Consider the following 25103-nt stretch of genomic DNA (forward strand, 5'->3'; position numbering starts at 1 on the left):
CATACATTACATCATTAGTTTTTGATGTAGTGTTCCATGATTCATTGTTTGCGTATAACACCCAGTGCTCCATGCAGTACGTGCCCTCCTTAATACCCATCACCGGGTTAACCCATCCCCCCACCCCCCTCCCATCTAGAACCCTCAGTTTGTTTCTCAGAGTCCACAGTCTCTCATGGTTCGTCTCCCCTACTGATCTCCCCCCTTCATTTCTCCCTTCCTACTTACTGCATCATAATTTTTAAAACAAATGAAATGAAAAGAAGTTAAAGCTAGTTCTTTAGCTCTGGTTTTAATACATCTGGCTTTAAAATCTAAAACAGACTAACAATATAGGCAGTTAACAAGATGAGTCATAGAAGAATGAACACCTAGAGATTCATAACATCTTGGAAATTATATAGTGCTAGCCTCTCATTTTAAAATGAAGACTCTGTGGTTCAGCCTTGACAAAAATACAACCTTACATCAAAGAGAAGAAAAAGAGTTACTCTTGGTGTTTAGGGCTCACAACAAAAGGAAAGGAGGGGATCATGTCAGCCAAATAATGGAAATCCAAATCCAAATGCCCATCCCTCCACAGAAACATTGAAAAACAAGCAAAAGTTGACAGGACCAACTTTGTTAGAACTCTGGAAAATAGTCAAAGGTTTGCAGCAACCAAGTGGGAACACTGAATCAAGAAAAAGACAACTTTAAAACAGTAGGGAAGCTTTGTGGCACTTTTACTTGCCCTTGAGTCTCTCCCTTTCTGACTCATCTTCTGTCTTGAAGATGGAGGTCCTAGTGTGAAACTCTGATATCTGGTTTTGGATGAAATAGAGCAGACCTTATTCACAAGTCATTGTATTTGTTTGTTCTAAGCTGTCTTGAGTTACCTGAAGGACTGATGCAAGGTGCTTGTTTTTGTTTTGCCAGACTTCAAAATCACTCAGGTCAGAAAATTAGTGGACAGTGCCCAAAAATACTGTCAGGCAAACTAACAACATGCAGCCATGTGGGACAAAAGATGGTTGAGACATGCAAGCAGAGTAACCCCTGGAAAGAAAAGCTAGGGAGAGAGTTTCTTTGGGAAATTAGAGCATTCAAAAGCATGCATGTGTACTGGAGAATCTAGAAAACCAAAAGCGTGCCTAGGGAAGGACATGTGATCAGGAAAGAACTGAGGAGATCCTAAGGTATCTCCTTTGTCTGGATCTCTAGGCTAAATGCAATGAACATATAAAGGCCAGAACAGAGTTATAAATGCTGAATAAGTGCACTGGCACAGAGTCAATCCACAAGGAAATCTCTATCAAAACATTAGTTGAACAAAGCTAAGGGACCAGAGACTTCAGTGAACACACACAAAAGGAATATATTCTTTGCAAAAACTAATTTGGAAATTAGTTTGGATGATTGTGGCCTTCAACTATCAAGAACAGATAAAATTTGATTTCCAGAGTTACCACATTATAACATTCAAATATCCACTTTTCAACAACAACAACAAAAAAAATGCATACCAAGAAATAAGAAAGCATAACCCAGTCAAAAGAAAAGCTAAATGACAGAAACCATCAGAGAAGAAGTCCAGGCATTGGACTTACTAGACAAAGACTTTAAATCCGCTGTCTTAAGTATGCTCATAGATAGGGGGCCTGGATGGCTCAGTCGGTTAAGCATCTGCCTTTGGCTCAGGTCATGATCCCAGGGTCCTGGGATTAAGTCCTGCATTGGGCTCCCTGTTCAGCAGGGAGTCTGCTTCTCCCACTCCCTTTGCCCCTCCCCCCACACGTGCTTGCTCACTCGCTCTCTCTCTCTGTCTCAAAATAAAATCTTTTTTAAAAAATTGCTCATAGAGCTAAACAATAGAAAAAGGGGGAAAGAAAAAAGAAAAACAACAAAATGATGTATGAAAAAAATGAGAATATCAACAAAGAGATAGAAATAATAAAAATCAATGAAACTAAATGTTGGTTCTTTGAAGATTTTTTTAAAAGTACTAAATTTTAAGCCAGACAGAAAAGGGAACAGAAAATAAGACATGAATAACTAAAATAAAAAATGAATGTGGATACCCTCTCTCTTTCTCCCTCTCTCTGACAAATAAATAATTTTTTTTTTTTTTTTTAAGATTTTATTTATTTATTTGACAGAGACACAGTGAGAGAGGGAACACAAGCAGGGGGAGTGGGAGAGGGAGAAGCAGGCTTCCCGCTGAGCAGGGAGCCCGATGCGGGGCCCGATCCCAGGACCCTGGGATCATGACCTGAGCCGAAGGCAGACACTTAATGACTGAGCCACCCAGGCGCCCCTCTGACAAATAAATAAAATCTTATTAAAAAAAGAATTTGTATACCAATAAAGTAAATAATCTAGATGAAATTGACAGATTCATAGAAAAACATAAATTATCAATATTGACCCAAAAAGAAATAGAAATTATGAACAGACCTATAGAAGTGGATAATGACTCAATAAGACCACCCAACAGAGAAATTTCAGGACCAGATGGTGTCACTGGTGAATCCTACCATATATTTAAAGAATTAACACAAATACTTCCCAAATTCTTCCAAAAATAGAAAAGGGAAGAAAACTTCCTAACTTATTCTATAAGGTCAACATTATGGTGATATCAAAGACAGATGAAAACATTACAAGAAAAAAAAATTACAGATCAATATCCCTTAAGAAAATACTAGCAAACCAAATCTATCAGCATATTACAAGCATTATATACCATGACCAAGTGGGGTTTACCCCAAGAATGCAAAGACAGTTCAACATACAAAAATCAATCAATAAATGTGCTTGCTTCAGCAGCACATACACTGGAGTTGGAATGGTTCAGAGAGGATTAGAGTGGCCCCTGTGCAAGGATAACACACAAATTTATGAAGTGTTCCATATTTAAAACTATATGTGTGTGTGTGTGTGTGTGTATAAAATACTCCACATTAATTAAAGAAAAAATGGTGATGCCAATTTGATACAGAAAAAAAACTGATAAAAATCATACATCCTTTCATAATAAAACCACTCAGAACACTAAGAATAGAAAAGAACTTCCTCAACACACTAAGGAGCACTTATGAAAAACACAGTTAACATCGTATTTTAGGCTGAAATACTGAAAGTCTTCCCCCTGAGATCAGGAACAATATAAGGATGTCCTCTTTTTGCCAATGTCATTGAATAATGTACTAAAAGTTCTAGTCAGAGCAATCAGGACAAAAAAAGAGGATGGGATACAAGGCATTTGGATTGGAAAGGAAGGATTAAGACTATATGTATTTGCAGATGAAATGATACTGTATAGAGAAAATCACAAAGAATCCACAAAGAAAGTGATAGAGCTAATAAATGAATTCAGGAAAATTGTAATGTACAAGGTCAACAAACAAAAATCAAGTGTTTCTACGCACTAGCAATGAACTCTGAAAAATAAAATAAGTAAACAGTTTCATTTAAAATAAGATTCAAGGGGCACCTGGGTGGCTCAGTAAGGTAGGCATCCAACTCTTGATTTCAGCTCAGGTCATGATCTCAGGTCATGAGATCAAGCCCCACATCGGGCTCCACACTCAATGGGAAGTCTGCTTCTCTCCTCCCTCTGCCCCTCCCACTGCTCATGGGTGCTTGTTCACTCGCTCTAAATAATTTTTTTTTAAATAAAATAAGATCCAAAAGAATAAAATTCCTAGAAATAAATGTGTCCAAATCGTGACAAACTTGTACAATGAAAACTACAATACACTGTTGAAAGAAATTAAAGTTCTACATAAATGGAAAGACATCCAATGTTCACCAATTGGAAGAATTAGTATTGTTCGGATGTCAGTACTGCATTAAGCAATCCACAATTCATGGCAATCCCTATCAGAATCCCAATGGCCATTTTTGCAAAAATGGATAGGCCAAACATTAAATTCACAAGTAATAGTAAGGCTCCAAATAGCCAAAACAATCTGAAAAAAAGAATAAATGTGAAGAACTCATACTTCTCAATTTCAAAACTTATTATAAAGCTACAGTAATTGAAACAGTGTGATAATGGCAAATACGACTATATCAAACACAAAAATATCTGCTCATCAAAGTAAACAATCAACAGAGTGAAAAGGCAACTTATGAAATGGGAGGAAATGTTTGCAAACCATATATTTGATAAGGGATTAATAACCAGAATATATATAAAGAACTATAGCTTGACAACAACAAAAAAAATCATAATTCAATTTTAAAAAGCGCAAAGGACTTGAGTGGGTATTTCCCCAAAGATGATATACAGATGTCCAACAAGTATATGAAAAGATACTTGACAACACTAATCATCAGAGGAATGCAAATCAAAATCACAATAAGATATCACCTCACACCCATTATCATGGCTGTGATCAAAAATCCAGAAAATAATAAGTGTTGATGTGAATGTGGAGAAATTGGAACCCTTGTACAGTATTGGTGGGATAGTAAAACAGTGCTAGCAATATGTAAAACAGTATGGTGGTTCCTCAAGAAATTAAAAATAGAGCTACCATTTAATTCAGCAATCCCACTTTTAGGTATGTATTTAAAAGATCTGAAAGCAGGGTCTTGCAGAGATATTTGTACACCTATCTCCATAATAGCACTATTCAAAATAGCTGAGAGGTAGAATCAAAACAAATGTCCATAGACAGATGAATGGATAAACAAAATCTGGTATAAATATTATTTAGGCTTAAAAATAAAGGAAATCCTGTCACATGCTATAATATGAATGATCTTTGAGGACATTATGTTAAGAGAAATAATCCAGTGACCAAAAGACAAATACTGTATGATTCCACTTATATGAGGTATCTAAAGTAGTCAAATTTATAGAAACACAAAGTAGAATGGTTGTGGCCTAGGTTTCAGGGGAGAGGGGGAATGGGGGTATTTTTAAATGGGTACAGAGTTTCAGATCTGCAAGATGAAAAAGTTCTGGAGATCTGTTTCACAACAATGTGAATACAATTTAACACTTAAGATAGTTAAGATGCAAATTTTATGTTACATGTTTCCTAACACAATATAAATAAAAACTCAAAACATTGTGCTGAGTGAAAGAACTCAGACACAAATGGTCACATATTGTATAATTCCTTTTATATGAAATAATCCAGAAGAGAGAGCTCCATAGAGACTGAATGCAGATTGGTGGCTGTCAGTGGCTCATGGAAAGACAGGTGAGGAGAAACTGCTTTAATAAGTAAAGGGTTTTGCTTTGCAGTGACTGAAATGTTTTTAAATGGGACAGAGGGAATGGTTATACCATACAGTAAAGGCACTAAATGCCACTGAATTGTTTACTTTAAAAATGGTTCATTTTATGTTATATAAATTTCCTCTCAATAAATCATTTCTTAAAAAATAGAGGGAGAAGTCAATCAAAGGTTTCTAGGAATTCCCCCAGATCCCTATCATATGATGATCTCAAGGTTCTAGAGAAGTAAAAAATAAGAGAGTCTGTTTTTGCAAAATGATTGAGGGACTGTATTGTATTAGGTCTTATATGAGATTACTCCGTTTATTGAGATTAAACAGTTTAACTATTCTTCCTACCTAATATTCTCCCTCTTTTGATGGATGTCTCTGATGAACAGCTCACTTGAAAATTGAAATGGCCTAACCCTTTGAATTCTGACTGGTAATTTCCTCCCTGTGAGCTCATCAATTAAAAACTAAAGAACCTGGGTAAGGGTGTGTGTGTAGGATTAGAAGTGGCTACAGCCCAAATATCAATTTTGGAAATCAAATTGTAAATTTTATAAATTATATAATTTATTAGAAAATTTAAAATTATAAAAAATAAAATTAATGTATAAAAGAACTGAAAATACAACTGAAGTAATGTCAATGCTAAAATATTTACATATGTAAAAACTATTACTGCATTTTAAATTAAATTATAAAATACGAAAATGATCAAAATTCATTTTTTTCTCAAGACCCATTTATTAACTATATATTGATTTTTTATTAAAACCTAACATTATTCATGTTTCTAATAATTTTTAAAATAGTGATCCTGCAACAACTATTGCTCTATGATTTCTTGGTAAGTTTCTGGAGGTGGAAAGGAGGAATATAATAGGCAAGAATGGCAAATGTTTTAAATGTAGGAAAGGGAAGAATAATAGTACCACTGACATATCTAAGTTTCCAAGATCATGACAACAAGCAATGATGGTTTCAGAGGTACATATACCTAGTGCTTTGCTATACTCATCAAGCCCATGCTGACAACCTGAAAATTTTAAATAAAATGAATAATTAATAATAGAAAAGTTATAGAGTTCCAGCCATGCATATCACTCTACTAGGCAAAACACTTGGGTTTTCATTTTGGTTTTTCGTTTGTTTGTTTATTTGACACACAGAGAGAGAGAGAGAGAGAGAGAGAGAACAAGCAGGGGACAGGAAAAGGGAGAAGCAGGCTCCCTGCCAAGCAGGGAGCCTGATGTGGGGCTCAATCCCAGGACCCTGGGATCATGACCCGAGCTGAAGGCAGGCATTTAACTGACTGAGCCACCCAGGTGCCCCTCATTTTGTTTTTATTTAACATTAGTTGGCTGCTGTGGTCTGAAAGTGTCCCCTCAAAATTCATGTTGAAAGCCTAACTCCCAAAGATGATAGTATTAGGAGTTAGGGCCTTTGGGAGGTGCTTAGGCCAAGAGGGTGAAATCCTCATGATTGGGATTAGTGCCTTACAAGAGACCCCACAGAAATCCCTAACCCCTTCCACCATGTGAGGACACATCAAGAAGTCTGCAACCCAGAAGAGGACTCTCACTCTACCATGCTGGTGCCATGATCCTGGACTTCCAGCCTTCAGAACTGTGATAAATAAATTTTTATCGTTTACAAACTACTCGGTCTGTGGTATTTTGTTATGGAACCTGAACAGACTGAGACTCTGGCCATACCACTGACAATTCTATCTCTTGTCATAGAATCTTTCATAAATAGACTATTCTCATAACAGAAATATAGAAGCAAAAAATACTATAGCATGTTTTATTTTCACGAATGTTTCTTTATTTTGACAAATTAGAGCAAGCAACTCATTCCCATGATATTCTATTTCTGCAATGACACCAATACACAGATGTCAAGGAGTGAATTGAATAAAGATATATTTCATGTATAAATACTACCTGCTTTCATATATAAGTCCTTAAAACAAAACAATTTTGCTTGACCTTATTTCCCCTACAATTTGTTATTATTAATCATTAGCAACTAGTTATATTTTGCCCCATTTCTTTTTTTCCTCTTCTGGTTTATCTTTTTGTTCTTATTTTGAGTATTAACATAAATCAGTATTTTCTATCATATGTATTTTAACAGTATTTATATTATTTTTAGATTACTATCTTATTCTTTAAGTTTTAGGTTTTGTTCATATAATACAAATACATATTTTAAAGTGAAACAGTGTCAAAAAGAATGTTTCCCAAACTGTCATCCTTATATGTTTGGGATGGATGGAGATGGATTCCCAATGGAAGAAGTGGAGGGGAATGGAGGAGATCAATGGAAATGTGAAGACAAGGAAATGGGAGGCCAGGATTCTGGATGGACCTCGACATGAATACTGAAATCACTCAGAAAATTAGAGGAGTAGAGTACAGAATATACGATGAGACTGGCTGGTAGCAATGTCCAGAGATTATTACTCTGCATGAGGGGAAATGGTAAACTCATATAATATGAAGTTCAAAGAAGGAGCCATTTTTAACAGAAAAAGACCATCTAGAAAAATCCACCCAGGGAGTGAGGCTTCCAGAAAGCATCACCTCTAGAGCCACATCTAGATCCAAACTATATAAGGAACAGTGCCCTAGAGAGAGCCATGTTCATAATATGAAGAAACTATGAAGGGAAAGGAAGCCCTAAAAAACATTGAAAACTTATGTAAATATAGGGATCCTAGAGGGCAGATAGGAAGGGAAAGAAAGCCAAGTGTGAGGGAGCTCAGAGCTAGTAGGGATGAGAATCTATTCACAGAGGGCTCCACTTGGAGGGATGACTGAGGTAAAATGTGATCACGATGGATTAAAATCCTGACAGTCACTGAGTATTGAGTCTTGACTGTCACTGGGTCTAGTGCTGGGTCCCAAAGTCAGTGATGATAGGAGCGGAAGATGGGAGTGGTAGGAGAGGTTTAACACAGAGCATGACTGTCATCTTCACTCGAGAATATCTGGTGTCATAAATGATGATGATGTTGGTAACTGTCAAGATAATTCGATGTACTGATTCTCAGCCCTTAACTGTCTCTTTTAAGTACGAGACCTTTTCCCCTCTCAAAACACATATATTTTCTAAAATACTATGTGCTGAATTCACAGAGCTGAGAGTCATTCCCTGCCTTCTCTAATTGCCAAATGCGTGCATGTGGGAAGTGATACTGGACTTGCTTTCCACAATTCACATCTTCACAGACAATTTATATAAAATGAATTTATACCCAAGGTAGCGCCCTGTAATTACTCAGAATGCAAAATTCAGAGGTTCCATGATCTCTCCACCCACATCTTATCCTCACAACAGAACTAAGGAATATAAGATTTATCTCTTACACAGAAACTCAGTGATACAGAGAGAGAAAAGGAAATGAGGGCTATTACTGTGAAACCACTGAGCTATCTAATGAAGGGGGAAATCTTGGAAAGTTTTGTGAATTGAATAAAGTGCTTTCCTAGTTGTTGTCATTCAAACAGAGGAATACCTCAAGTTGAAAAATGATATTCTGATGAAGATTTCAGTCCCCCAGCCAGTGTTGGTGGACAAAAATGTTTAGGGGGCGAGTGTCACTCAAATACCCTCTCTCTTAATCCTTAAAGGATCATCCTGCCTTCCTGTAAGAATGATTGTAAATCCAGAATAATCACTACAAAACTTTACCCAAAGGCTGTATATCCTTGAAGGACAAAGGCTGGTAGAAAAAAAAAGTTAAAAAATTTAGCGATTCTCCTTCATTTTCAAGAGGTTTAGGGCAAATAAAGAGCAGGACAGATGAGAGCTTCAGAGCAACCAAGCCACTGTAGATTGACTAGCCTGTGCCAGAGTGGAACCTGGGCCATGGTGGCAGGAAAAGTAAGGGTGAGAACCAGGGAAGATCTACACCAGTGCTTTCAAATACAATCGTCTGTGATGATGAAATATTCTGCACTGTCCAATAGCCAGGTGGGGATCCTGAGACCTTGAAATGTGGCTATTTTGACTAAGGAAATATTTTTTTTATTTTATTTAACTTTAAAGTTTAATTTAAATATCCACACATGGCTAGTGGCTACCATATAAAGAAGCACAACTCTATACACTGGCCAAAAAGACATGTGAGTGGACCACAAGGAAAGGAGGGGCTTGAATGACAGTGTAAACAAACCATTCCAGTCAAGGATGCCAAACACAACTGTAATTGCCCACCAGTACTTTTAATTGTACCCAAACCCGGTGCAGTATAGGAAAAGAAGGGTTACAACTAGAAATAAATCCAGCCTTTTATGGTTTTACATTTGCCTGTTACACAGGTCAACCAAGAGAGCAGCCACTGACTATTTACATCTACACACACAGACACAGAAAGATAACTTACAGCTAGCTATAAACAGAGTGGAGGATATGTGAAATGACTAGAAACTAGATAATCAATCTGCCTCACTGGCACAAATTTATAGAACAAAATCTCACAGGGTATACGGTCTATGCAGGGTTTTGTTTGTTTGTTTGTTTGTTTGTTTTAAAGATTTTTTTTATTTATCTGAGAGAGAGAATGGGAGACAGAGAGCATGAGAGGAGGAGGATCAGAGGGAGAAGCAGACTCCCCACTGAGCAGGGAGTCCGATGCGGGACTCGATCCCGGGACTCCAGGATCATGACCTGAGCCGAAGGCAGTTGCTTAACCAACTGAGCCACCCAGGCGCCCTATGCAGGGTTTTTTTTATGTTCATTTCATTGTTGGACTGAATTGCATTCTGATACTCTAAGTAAATCTCCCTTTAAAATACCCAGTAAATGCAGAACAATTCAAAATCTTAAGGAATGTGTGGCACTCCAGAGAACTAAATGAATGTAATTTAATTTTATAGCAAATTTTTAGAATCCTAGGAGAACCACAATTTAAACATTAAAAAACAGATTAACAAGTTTTTAATTGTTGATAATGTTAAAAAGTAAATTGAACTCAAAAAATGAAAATACCAAATTGCGTATGAATCCTCCCAAAAAGTCATATAACAAACATAAACTGGACTATATACTTTTTCTAATTTTTAGTGACCTTCAGGTTAAAATGCTTTTGTGGATGAATGATGACATTAAAAACACAGTTATACATTTCCACTATATAAAAATATAAAATCACAACATAGACTTAATAAGAAAACATATAAATTGATCTTAACACACTTGAAAATGCATAGATTAAATTACTACACAAACTTATTAGTTTCTTTCTCTTCTTTCCCTTAGTTTCTTATTGAAGAATATCTGTGTGTGTGTGTGTGTGTGTGCGTGCACGCACGCGTGCGTTTGCATACTTCTGTGTACATACAAAATGCAGGCATTGGGTAGGAGAAAGACATAATGCTTCAAAATATTAACCTGTCACAAAAGGATTATTTTCTTTTTATTGTGAGTTATTGTCTTTATCAATATTATAAGAGTACAGATTTGAAAAAAATAAAACAAAAATAACGCCACATAGCTTATTTTGAAAATTAGCATTCTATTCCCTCCATCATTGTATACTTGCACACACACACACACATACACGCACACATACACAAATCCAGATGCAATCATTTTGAACTCTCTTAGTGGTCGTAGATTTACCTCAACATAGCTAAATAATCTCTATAGATTGTAATAAAACAAGCCTCAATAAATTTAAATTTATTTAAATAATACAAAGTATAGTCTCCAATCACAATGGGACTATATTAGAAGTCAATAACAGAAGGAAATTTGGTAAATTCACAAATATGTGGAAGTTAAACAACATACCCTAAATAACCAATGGATCAAAGGAAAAACTTATGTAAGAAATTGCAAAACACTTTGATGAACAGAAATTAAAACACAACAGACCAAAACTTTTGAAATACAGGTAAAACAATGCTTAGAGGGAAATGTAGAGCTTTAAAACCTATATAAAAAAATAAGATCTCAACTCAATATCCTAACCTTCTGCCTTAAAAAAAGACAAGAAAAAAAGCAAAGCAAACTAAACTCAAAGTAGGCAGAAGGGAGTAAACAGTAAAGGATAAAGTGGAAATATAGAAATAAAGAATCAAAAATCGTATAGAAAACCAACTATACCAAAAACTGAATCTTGAAAATATCAACAAAACTGACAAAACCATTAGATAGGTTGACCAAGATGAAGAGAGAGATGACTCAATTTTAAAATAAAGTCTTTTTGTTTGTTTGTTTTTTATTATGTTATGTTAATCACCATACATTACATCATTAGTTTTTGATGTAGTGTTCCATGATTCATTGTTTGTGTGTAACACCCAGTGCTCCATGCAGTACGTGCCCTCTTTAATACCCATCACCAGGCTAACCCATCCCCCCACCCCCTCCCCTAAAAAAAATAAAAATAAATAAAAATAAAATAAAATAAAGTCAGAAATGAAAGAAACATTACTACCTATCCTACAGAAATAAAAATAATAAGAGAACACCATGAATAACTGTATAACAACAAATTAGATAGATAAAATTTCCCGAGAAGAAACAGAAAATTTGACACCAAAAAAACAAACTTCCAGTTACAAGTCCTGGGGATACAATTACAGCATGGTGACTTCAGTTAATAATACTGTATTGTTATACTTCAAAGTTGCTAAGATAGTAAATCTTAAAAGGTCTCATCAAAGGAAAAAAAAATTAACTATATGAGGTGATAGATGTTAACTAAACTTATTGTGGTAATCATTTCACAATATATACACATATAAAATCATTATGTTGTACACCTGAAACTAATACATGTTATATGTCAATTATATCTCAATAAAAAAATAGGGAAACTTGCCTGAAAGAAGTATTAAAGAAAACTATTAAGATATAGATAAAAGGGGGCAGGGAAAGTAGGGGAGACCCATTGGCCTTAGTTTTCTGAAGGGAAGCCAGAGAACTGATTACAGCAAAATAAAAAGTTCCCAGGAGAGAAAACATAAATACAAAAGGAACATCAGGTCATTCCAGAATGAACAATAGGGAATGAAACCAACATCCAATGAGCTCCATCCAAAGTGGAACATAAGTCAGAGGAAACTCATATGAAATCTACAAATGAAATCAAACAGGCAATACTAATAAAGAACTAAAGGATGAGAAACAAGAGAAACTCTCCTTTTGATCTGGATGTTATAAATTTTACAAAGAGGAATATATGCAAAAAACATTTTTAAAGTCTGCCCATGATTTGATCTGACACAGAAGTGCTACTCATGCTTAACAACTGGGATAACAGATATTTTGTGTCAAATAATATAATCATGCCACCTCCAATGACATGGCCTAAATTTTTTTAATTGTCTTGTACAGATATATATTTAAGTCAAGATAACATTTCCCGATATTCTACAAATTCCTGACCCCCCAAATAAACTTAATCCCAGAAGAAATTAATTGTGACTGCAAATTTCTTTCCCTTTCTTTCTATGAAAGAGACCATATAAAAATGGTAATTGACATTCTGATGAGTGTAACTTTATTAAATTGAAGATTTTGAGTGCTAATGACTAGGAAAAAAGTTAATAAACCTAAAGAACAGATACAAAAGTTTTGTGTCCATAGACTAAAAGAATATGTAGTATTCTTCATCATGTTTGGATTCCTAACATGGTATCATGAAGGTCCAGTGTGTCAGGAGGCTGAGGACATAACATTGTATTATTCAAGCTCTAGCAGGTAGCCTTGACAAATCACTGAGCCTCACTGTGCATCGGCTTCTATGACTGGAAAAAGGAGGAAAAAATCTAAAGTCTCAATGCTTGTCTTATTGGATTCATATGGAAATAAAGTGATATTAGATACGTAAGTACTTTACAAACTCTAAGTACTATATAATTATCAATTAAAGGATTGTTATAATTTTTTAAAGAAATAAAAAATTTAAATAGATCTATAACAAGCAAATAGACTGAATTAGTAATTTAAAATAAATATGACAAAGGAATGCCCAGGACCAGATGACTTCGATGGTGAAATATATCACTAAATTAAAGAAGATTTACAATAGAATCCTTCACAAATTCTTTCAAAAATAGAAGAGAGAACACTTCTCAACTCATTCTAAGAAGTCAATATTACCCTAATACTAAAACCAAACAAAGACAGTTGAAGAAAGGAAACTACAGATCAATATTCCTTATGAAAACAGATGCAAAATCCATCAAGAAAATAATTGGGAAATTGAATGTAGCAATATATAAAAAGGATTATACTCCAAGTGTAATGATCAAGTGGGATTTATCCCAGGAATGTAAGGTTGGTTTAACATATAGAAATCAATCAATACAATGCACCATATTAACAGAGGACAAATCAAGATCACCAAAATAGAAGCCAAAAATTTCTGACAAAATCCAAATTTCTTTCATGATAAAAATACTCAACTAGGAATAGAAGAGAACTTCCTCAACCTGATAAAAGGAATATACAAAAAATTGCTAACATCATATTTAAAGATGGAAGATGGATGCTTTCCTCCTAATACCAGGAACAAGTTAAGATGTTTGCTTTCACCACTTCTGAACCACATTGTACTGAAGGTTCTGGATATCAGGGAGTAAAAAAAGTAAAAGGCATCCAGATTGGAAAGGAAGAAGTAAAATTTTCTCTATTTGCAAAAGGCATATTCTTACAGAAAATTCTAAGGAATCTACTAACAAACTATTAGAACTAATGAATAAGCTCAACAAGGTTACAAAATACTAGATCAATGTTTAAAATCAATTGCTTTTCTATACACTTAACATGAACAATTTGCAAATGAAATTAAGAAAACAATCTCCTTTACAATAGCATTAAAAATATTAGAAATAAAATTAATAAAGTGGGAACTCTGCACACTGAAAACTACAAAACATTGTTGAAAGAAATTAAAACCTAAATAAATGTAAAAACATCCCATGTTCATGGATTAGAAGAATTAATATTGTTAAGATGGTAATACTCCCCAAATTGATCTACAGATTCTTCACAATCCTTATCAAAATCCCAGCTGGATAATTGGCAAGGTAATCCTAACATTCATATGGAAGTGCATGGGACACAAATTAGCCAAAAATATTACTGAAGAAGAACAAAATTGGTGGACTCACATTTTCCAATTTCAAAAATTACTACAAAATGTATTATACTAATCAAGACACTGTGTTATTAGAATAAGGAAAGACATCTAGATCAATGGAACAGAAATGAAACTCCAGAGATAAACACTTATATTTATGTTTAACTGATTTTAGACAAGGGTGCTAAGGCAGTTTAATGGGGTAAAAAAATATTTTCAATAATTCTCCTGGAACAAATGGACATTGCATGCAAAAGAATGAAACTAGATTCTTATCTTATAGCATACACAAAAATAATACAAAATGGATCATAGACCTAAACCTAAGAGGTAATGTTATAAAACTCTTAGAAGCAAACAGAAATCTTTATGATTTGGGTTAGGTAATAGCTTCTTAGATATGACACCAAAAAGCAAAAGTGACCATAAAAAAAAGAAAAACAGATACATTGGACTTTTGTCAGACATGTGTTTTACATTGGCAAATGATAATACCCAATATAAAGAAGATGTGAAGAAAAGACAGCATGTTAGCACACTAGGATGTAAGCTTTCTACTATAACCTCAAGGTCCAGAAGAACGCAGGGTAGCTAGTTGGTGCTCAATAAATATTTGTGGATGATTATCAATGGAAATATAAATTGATACAAGTTTTATGGTGGCAATGTGGCTATATGTGCCAATAATTAAAATGCACATACCCTTTCCTCATTAATTTCAATTCTAACTATCCAAAAGAAAAAAATAGAATAAGTTCTCAAAAATGAATGTGCAGATTTATGCGCTGCATTTTAATTTACTTATTGAATGGATACTTACTGTTTGTCTGATGGGTGCCAAAAATATACTAATGCTACAAATATAATGTTGAACTATGTATCAAACTGTTTTCCTCCTTTGAATAATAATATGACTGATGGCATAAAGATATTTGACTAATTAAAAAAATCTACATCTATTTTGGATTAAAATTTGTATTAAATTAGTACTAGAAAGATATTTCCCAACATGAGCTTAAAACATTATGATGCTTCACAGAAAACTAGGAATAAGATAAGCCAAGAAAATAATGTGACCTGGTACTGGAAATTCTAAACGATATAAGAAAAATAGGTAAAAATTATAATTATTTAATTGGAAGAGACAAATAACAATATTTGTAGTCTATTACAGTATTCCTGAAAAATCTAAAATAAATTGACAGATAATTTAAAATAACTGAAGCTTAAAGTAAGATGGACAGTTGTTTGTTTTGTTTTGTTTGTTTAAGTAGGCCCCATGCCCAGCGTGGAGCCCAATGTGGGGCTTGAACTCACGACCCCTGAGATCAAGACCTGAGCTGAGATCGAGAGTCAGACACTTACCTGACTGAGCCACCCAGGCACCCCAAGATAGACAGCTTTATATATACCTCACCAACATTATTTTCAAAATTTAAGAGCATAAAATACATAAAACCCAAACATTTACACAGCACAAAAGAACATAGCAAAATTACTTCAAAATATTTCAAAATTTTGCCGAGTAGCATAAAATACTTTAATAAAATAAAAGGCTTGGGGTGCCTGGGTGGCTCAGTCCATTGAGCATCCAACTCGGTTTCAGCTCAGGTCATGATCTCATGGGTCCTGGGATAGAGCCCCAAGACAGGCTCCACATTCAGCAGGGAGTTTGCTTGAAGATTCTCTCCCTCTGCCCCTCTTCCCACTCACGTTCTTTCTCTCTCAAATAAATAAATCTTTAAAAAATAATAAGTAAGATAAAAGACTAATCTTATTTCTGAAAAGGAAGCTCAATTTTATAGAGAAATCACTTCCTTGATATTTTTTTATTAGTTTAATGCAACACGAATCAAAATTCCCATAGGACTTATGGCTATAAACTTGAGAAAATGATTCCAAAGTTTATCAGGAAAAGTAAAACAGAAAACTGGCCAATAATATTGTAAAAAGAAAAGAATAGAGGCCACTCATCCTACCAGAGAGTTAAAAGAATTTTAACAGTACCAAACAGGCCAAATTGCTAGCAAATAAATCACCTACTGTGGTAGGGTGGTTTGTTACACAAGAAGAATCCAAGATATGCAATTTAAGATGATTTTTCACCTATCAGACTGACAGAATATTATATGTGCATGCTATATAAATGATGCAACCTAGTTGTACAAAGACAATGCGCAACACTTTCCACTGTTACTGGCATTTAATATAACTGGTATAACCTTTTTAGGAGAGCAATTTGGCAATACATATCAACAGCCTAAAATATGTACATAGAGTTTGACCCAACTATTCTCCTTCTAGAAAGATATAATGAAAATAAATAATGTGAAAGCAAACATTTACCTACAAGGATGTTTTCTACAGCATCATTTATAAAGTCCCCAAAATGGAAAAATCTTAAGTGCATAGTAAGAAGGATTAGTTAAGGGACTACAACATGATATAGCCATTAAGTAATAGGATAGATCATCCCTAAAAAATTAAATTGTATTTAGAATACTTAATTCAAAACACAAAAAGCTATCCATGACATTTTAATTGATACACTGAGTAAAAAATGTGGGTTAAAAATAATTCATAAAGTATTATTTCATTACAATTATAGATGTAAAAATATAAGCATAGAGATAGAGAGAGGGAGACAGAGAAAAACAGAGCAAACCCTATATATAACCAGGGGTCATTGTCAAGTAGTAGGATTTATTTATTGCTTATTTTTTCTTTCTGCTCTTCTAAACTTCTCATTTTAACTTTGATAATAAACTTTCATAAGCAGGAAGAGAATATCATTGACACACTTGATTAAAATATTGCAAATGGTCAGGGTATGTGAGAGTTGAGGAGATATTAGAATACTGTAAAAATTAAAAAGAGAAACATCTTCTGAATCTCCTCAATACACTTGTTGATTATGTTTTTTTCTGAATTAGAAAGACAAATTAGAAATACCCTGACAATATTTCATGCACTTGAAAGTCCTTTGCTGAAAAGATAAAAAGAAAATCTAAATAATATTTGTACTCTGCTATTATCTGATAGCCTAAATTAAGCCAAAGAAAAATACTTGCAAGATAATTTTCAAAAAAAAAGAAAAGACGTTCTCTCTCTTCCTGGTAACCTTGCTAAAAAGTATCTATCTAGAGAACAGAAGATCACCAGAGGGGAGGTGGGGGGCAGGGGGATGGTGAAACAGGTGATGGGGATTCAGAGTACACTTACAGTGATAAACACCGAGTAATGTAAAGAATTGTTGAATCATTATATTGTACACCTGAAACCAATATAACACTGTATGTTAATTATACTTCAATTTAAAAAATAACAAATTAGAAAATTTTTTCCAAAAAAAAATAAAAGTATCTAAATATCACTGTTTATTAATGTAGATGAAACCTATAGAAATCGAATATAGTATAGTATACATCTGAGTATACTTACTGTTGTGTATAAGATGAGAATTTTCATTTTCTCTAACGCCAGAAAAGTAGCTTTTGCTACCTCATGCACTACGCTTGCCTACAGCTAGAACAGACACGAGTGAACTCTGTAGACTACATCATTCCACATGAATCACATGTGCACAGAACCCATAAAACATATCCCAACGAATGTATTGTACTTTAAACAGCAAAATTACTCTTTAGCATTTTCTTAAATCTAAACATGTCCTCAAATTTCCTTTACTTTTTCCTCCTGAAAGCTAAATAACAGCTATCATTGTTCCTAAAATAAGATTTCAATCTCAGGAAAGCGTACTTCAGTGACATGACTAAAAATGGGTAATTAAAGACAGTACTTGCATTCAAAATGCTTTCTTATTGCGTTATGAATTATTTTCACTTAGTTCATTCTATTCTACACCTATTGGGTTCAAGGCATCATACTAGTTATGTTGGAATGTAAAAAGTGTTTTGACGTAAGAATGTTATACTCTATTTGTCATAGAGAAATTTGACTCTTGTTTAGGAAGATGCAGCAACATGACATTCCTCATCATGGGTAGCAAGAAGCTCTCTCCTTGGCACTTTGTTGCAAAATCTCAGAAGCAAAAACATATGAGAAATGGCCTCCGAAAGTTTGCCAAGTGGTATCCCTTGCTCCTGGGCATATTCCAGGAAAGATACTCTCTTTGCTTTTGTTTGTTTGTTGTTCTTAAATTACTAAACATCAAGGGACCCTATAAAAAGAACCACTATCATAGCAACCCGTCTTAAATCCTCACAGCACATCTTTGGTAATTTCAGGTAGTGATTCCAGGAACATTAAACATATCCCACTTAAATATAAGTACAAAGCACATGCTGGCTCAAATATAAGTGATTTTTGAGTTAGCCTCAACTTTCTTCCATAACATGTCATATCTTGAATTTTCTAGAAAGCAGAACTGAGACCATAGGTTCCTTGTGTGTGTTCTGTGTACCTCTCAAGACACTCCGCAAGCATGAGCCAGACACCTCTAGCAATCACTTTACTGAATTAAAAGGTATACTCAGGCATGCTCACGAGTTAGAAAAAGACCCATTACAAAAAGAGTTTAGGTGATCTCTGATAGCTTCTGAGTTAGGATTATCTTAACGCCACTACTCTCAAGTCAAATGAGTAATAGAAAGCTGAACATACTTCTTTGGGAGAAAATGCTATGCCACCTTCCAGAGATGTCCCTTCCTCTAACTCCAAAGAATATATGTCAGGAAACGCAGGGTCTGTGAATTCCCCTATAAAACATTAAAAAAAAAACATATTTTTTTAAAAGCCAAATGCATATCTATAATGCCACTGTTAAATGTGTAAATGAAACTTTGAGAAGCCTCATAAACCTGTCTATAACAATCAAAAAGCAATTGCTGTGCACGGCTGCATAAGGTTGCTGCTCGTTAAAGAATGACTCTGAATACCAAGGCTCCAATCAGCAAAACTGATATTCAAACATGTAGCAAACATATATTCAGTCAGTAAAACAGACAGTAAACCCATTTTTTTTTAAATCTCCAAAGTTCAAGGAGCTTATGACAGTCATATTCAGAAGAATGTAGAAAGGAATGAAGGTCAAAGTCAAGTACGGGACTGAATATTAGGTGGGAAAGTGGGAGACTCCCTCTCCAGCAAAGACAGAGCAGGGAAGACCCAGATCTCCACTGATGTCTCCAAGAGGCCACAGAGGAGATGAACAATTTTATACAAGGTCACTTTTTGACAAAATAGAATCACTCCAGATATAAAAGCATTAGGTGGAGATAAACAATTGTTGAACAATAATGCAAACTTCAGGATGAAAAATTATAACCACTTAAGTAAACTTCTAGAAGAAGTTCCTGAAAGATCAAATGTTTGTTACAGTAGAACCTCTGTCCTTATCTAAACAATTCTAAAAATCCTATTTTCTCCTTCAAGTTTTCTGATTAATCCAAGGAATGATGATCATTTCAATCACCCCTGTGTGGAAATGAACTTGAATAACTCATTGCACCGTCTTCCAACTTAATCAACTTCACTCACCTTGATGAAAAACCATTAAATGACAAAAAACCTCATTAAGTGTATATTAACACCAGCCCTGTTTGTAGTGTGGGAAAAGATACACATATTATACAGCAAAGAATACCCACCTAGAATGGGTATATATCTAGAACATAGAAAATATAATAAAAACAGATAAATACTCATAAATATATTTGGAATGTATGTAAACATATAGTCTGTGAAATGCAATAATCCAAGACAGCTTCAATAACTATTTCTTGAGTATCTATAATGTACACAGCACTATAGTGGACAATTCTATTAGAAAACAAAAATTATACACGTAGTCCTTGACCTCATGGAGCTCACAGTGTAGTAGGGAAGTCAAACAGGTCCACAGCTCTCTCTGATACAAGACAGAAATGGTTAGTGCTAAAATGAGACTTACACAATGTCCTAAGGGAGTAAAGATTAAAAAAATAATTTCAACCAACCAGACAGGGGTGGGTATGGGGCTAATGATTCATAGGGACTCATGAGGTTTAAGCTAATTTATAAAAGGGGGTGGGATCGCAGGCACCAGGAACAGAAGAGGCAGAACCAGCCTAGGAGAAGGGAAGCCCGGTGCCAGCAGAGCGAGCTGCTGGAGCCTGCAATGGAAAAGGTGACTGGAAAGACAAAGTGGAGTGAGTCATCCCCAAATGGCTTTCAACATGTCCTCTCCCGTAACTCCTCTATCCAATAATCTTGAAATGATCATGAGAGAAAACAAGCTTAATTTGTCACAGAAGGGTATTTATGTGTTAAAATATTTATAATATACATTTTCAGAACATTTTAAGTATAAACTTTATTGCAAATTGTTAATAATAATTAAGATCAAGGGAAGTACCTCCTAGACTGTGTCAGCAGCCTACTGCTAAGAACCACCACTATTGGTAATACAAAACAAGCAAAACTTTTTAAGCAGAGGAGAGATGTGATAAGATCCATGCTTTAAGGAGACCACTCTCTGGAACAGGTCTGAGGAGAAAAGCTTGGAGGCAGGGGAAGCATTTGAAAAGATGATGCAGTGGCCTAGAAGGGAGGTTTGAGCTAGGGCTAAGGCAGAATTGTGAGAACACATGCACTTTGCAGACTAGCTTTGCAGAATAACCAAAAGGAGTCTGTGATCCAGTGAACAAGGTGCATGACAGTATATGAGGCAGTCAGCGAGAGGAAAGTGTTAGGCAACTAAAGCTTCAGCATCTGGATTAAAAAATAATAATAATAATAAAGAATAGAGGCTTCATACATATTTCCAACTGCCTGCTATAATCATTCCTGGGCTAATATGCAGTCTCCTCGCACACCATGCTCGCCTAAACCTGACCCCCCTCCTGTATCACCTCAACCATGAATTGTACGTCCAGTCGCCTACCTCTTATAATCAAAACCTGGGAGAGAGCTGAGCCTTGCTCCTCCTCCCTAACACCCAGGTCCACTTGGTAAGCAAGTCAGAGCATTTCTAATGTCCCAGCACCTTTGTACTCCCTTCCTTCCCAACTCCAGCGTCACTGCCTGTGTTCAGGCTTTCATCACTTCTCACCTGTGTGGCCACAACCCCTAGCTGGCCTCCCTCTCTCTGTTCTTGCCCTTCCCATTCCCACATGTTCCCCCAGCCCATTCTCAACTTTGCTCCAAAAGAAAAATGAGCAAAATATGAGTCTGATCACACCACTGCCTGGAAACACATCCTTTAACGGTGCTGCCTAACCTCCAGGATAAAAGTCCAGAAAAGATCCTTAGTGGCCTGGATCTCACTTGCCCTTCCAGTCCTGTCCCTCTACACTCTGGGCCTCCTGAACTACTCACAATCTTGACTCACTTCTAGGCCTTTGCTTGCATTCTTTCACGTATCCCCTTCTCTTGTGTATCTTCTCATCATTCTTCAAGACTAGGATTAGGCATCGATTTTTCCAAGAAATCTTCCCTTACGCTGATTGCTAGTTTTCCCTAACATATGCTCCCTTAGCACCATGTACTCACTTGTCTTACAGCATCTGCCGTGCTCTACGGTAATAAGCTGATTCTTTGTCCAGTTCCCCTACTGTTACAGGTGTTCTTCGTTTGTCACTTAGATTCAATAGCCACCTTTCTCTGTTCTGCTCTGTCCTGCCTTCTACAAGTCAGTTCAGCTAGCCCCCTTGCTCTGACTTGGTTCAACCACAGGGAGACACCAGTAGGATATCAGAAGTTAGGAGGTCTTTATGTCCTCATGTCTTCACTGCGTTGGCTAAGTTTCTAGCAATGGCTGCATTCCTTTACAGCTAGAGCTCTTATCGGTTGGCAACTCTTTCATTGTTTCACCGATCATGGGGCTCCAGAAATATGTGGCCTTCTCTTACTCCTTCAGGTGCAGAGGTAGTAGCCGCTTCCATCCCTGGTTGATTTCTTTTAATCCAGCTCCCACCTCCATAGATAATTCCTTCATTAAACTCTCTTCAGTTAAACCCTTTGAGTGAGTCATCTGTTAACTACTGAGACCCTGACTGATACACTTGCTGTTCACTTCTTGAGAACATGTAAAATATCATATCATCTTTAGAGACTCAACGTCTAGTATCTAGCCTATAATTGGTATTCAACAAATATTTATTGAAGAAGAAATGACCAAGCCAATGGTTGGCAAACTTTTTCTATATGGGTCCAGATACTAAATATTGTAGGCTTTGCAAGCCATATGATTTCTTCCACAACTATTCAACTCTGCCATTATAGTATGCAAGCAGCCATAAACAATACACAAATGTCTCTCTAAATAAATAAATAATAAAATTTATTTATAAATAAATAAAACTTATTTATAAATAAACAAAACTTCATTTATAAAAACATACGTCAGTCCAGATTTAGCCCACAAACCTTACTGTGCCAACCCCTGGAGTAAACAAATGAAATGTCTTTGCAGCAGTGCCTATCTCTTAAACTTAATGTGACATAAAGATACTTAATAAAGGAGTAAACATACAGAGAGAGCTCTCCAAAGACATTTATCTGAAATTCTTGGGCAACTAAAATTAGCAATTAATAATTTCATTTTGATTTACAGTACATAACCTTCTCTTTTTTTACTTATACATAACATTCTTAACTAACTATATTAAATCAACTAACAAGCACGGATATATGTTATGCATTACCAAAGTATTCTGATATTAATATTGATATATCTTTAGAAATAAAACCATGATGGGTTATAGAGTATAAGAAAAGCATGCATTGAGTAATTAAAAATACTTAAAAACGATTGCCCTTGACTTATAGTATTTTTTAACATTATACCTTAAAGCAACTTAAAACTGTTTTATAAAAATATTATTATAGTATAAAAGATATACCTGTTTTATCTTTAAAATCCAAAGAAAAATATTCAAAGTCTTGTAGATTAAACTCCACTCTGGCACGTGTTATACCTTTGTTTTTTATTATAAATGGAATAATCTGAGTAGCACCAACATAGGTACCACTGAAGTTAAATACGTCCTAAAATTTAAAAAGAGAAAAAGAATCAGAAAGCAGAGTAATATTTTATGAAAATAATGTAAACCTAAAATTACACTTTAAGAGAGTAGACCTTAAAGTTCTCATCACATGAAAAAGAATGTAACTATGTTTGGTGACGGATGTTAACTAGACTCATTATGGTGATTATTTTGTGATACATACAGATATCGAATCATTATTTGGTATATCTAAAATGAACATGTTATATGTCAATTATACCTCGATAAAAAATGTATACTGCTATTTTTCATCAAGGACATTATTAACTACTGTACTCTAAAAAAAACTGGTCACATTTTCCTTCCTCTCCCCTACCTCCTATACTTAATCAGTTACCAAATCCCATTTATTCTGCCTCCTTCACCTCTTTATCCCTAACGTAATTGTATGAAGCTAATAACGCATCACTTTTCCTTTCATTTCTAGATTTGTACTTTCTCCAATTCTCGTCTCCACAACTAAGTCGCAATTAAACTAACTGAAAATCTGCACTTGCTATCTTAAAATGTGATCATTCTCCTCCAACTACCGGACAATGTCCAAGTTCCTTGGCAGGGCTCATAAAGCTCATCTTGACCTTCCCCTGCCTCACCTAGCTCCACTCTTACCCTAATCACTTCATACTTCAGCAAGCAGTATGACCTGTCCTTTCCAACCAATACCTGATGCTTCATCCTCTTGTGTCTTTATCAATGTGTCCCTTCTGTTAGGAAAGCTTTTCTCTAACTCATAATTGCTTGATAAGATATTATGTATCTTTAAATCCTAGTTAGATAAACCATATTTTATTACACTGTGCTCAGAACTACTTCTGTTCCTTATACTTACTTACCATTACAACATCATAAAGTCTGTTTATTTACCAATCTGTCTCTCCTAGTGGACATTAGGCCTGATTCATTTTTGTATCCCTAGCACCTGATGCCTAGCTTAAATATATGTAAGGAATGTTTATTGAATGTATCTTTTTTTTTAAGATTTTATTTTATTTATTTATTTGAGAGACAGAGAGAGCGAAGAGAGCACAAGATGGGGTAGGGTCAGAGGGAGAAGCAGACACCCTGCCGAGCAGGGAGCCCGATGCAGGACTCAAGCCCGGGACTCCAGGATCATGAGAAAATATTGCATTAAGGTCAACTGGCTACTATTTGTTTCACTTAAAATATCAACCCAGTTCTACAGGGGAAACCTGTAAAATCCAATATGGATAATGAAAACTTGATGCTTTGTATATGCAAAAAGATCACTCCTCTTATACTATTCTGGCCTTGTGCATATGCACATTTGGATAAAATGTCCTAATTGTTATTAAGATACATATTAAGATACATATTCAATGCCATACAGTTATTAAATGTCTTACTGATGATATCTGATGATGCCAGAATATTATTTTTAAAAGGCAGCTTAGGCAGCTATGTTTAAATTTCAACATAATCAGGGAATATTAATATATATGAATATAAAGTCTTGTAAATTACTCAATTGTACCATAACGTACAAAGCATGCCACAAAGACCTTTAGGGTGTGGAAATAAAATAGTCAAACTCTCAATACACTTCTAATATTGTTCAAGGACAAACACCATAGCAATGGAGAAAGCACTTTGGATACTACAGGGTTTAATCTCCAAGAATAAGCAGCCTTGGACAAGCTAGCCTAGTATCTGTCAATCTATCTAGAGTTATCATGCCTTCAATACCAAATAAAATAAAGGCTGGAAAATTATAACTCAAAACCAGACACTAGAATCGTGGTGATGCCATT

The 25103-nt window shown here is 35.1% G+C and overlaps 1 protein-coding gene and 1 non-coding gene across 2 annotated transcripts in view; one reads left to right on the plus strand and one right to left on the minus strand.

Moving 5' to 3' along the window:
- The window catches only part of CFAP47 (cilia and flagella associated protein 47), a 495766-nt gene that overhangs the window by 390046 nt on the left and 80617 nt on the right, over nt 1–25103 (minus strand). Inside the window, exons 20-21 of the mRNA XM_078064042.1 lie at nt 23170–23314; nt 18950–19044 (exon numbers count right to left, since the gene is read on the minus strand). Of these exons, the coding sequence (XP_077920168.1) occupies nt 18950–19044; nt 23170–23314 (240 nt within the window). The remainder of the gene's footprint in view (nt 1–18949; nt 19045–23169; nt 23315–25103) is intronic.
- LOC144380646 (U6 spliceosomal RNA) lies at nt 2793–2899 on the plus strand. Its single transcript, XR_013444870.1, has one exon. It is a non-coding gene; the product is annotated as a U6 spliceosomal RNA (small nuclear RNA).

This window comes from Halichoerus grypus, chromosome X (assembly GCF_964656455.1).
Source record: "Halichoerus grypus chromosome X, mHalGry1.hap1.1, whole genome shotgun sequence".
In the NCBI taxonomy this organism is placed as follows: domain Eukaryota; kingdom Metazoa; phylum Chordata; class Mammalia; order Carnivora; family Phocidae; genus Halichoerus; species Halichoerus grypus.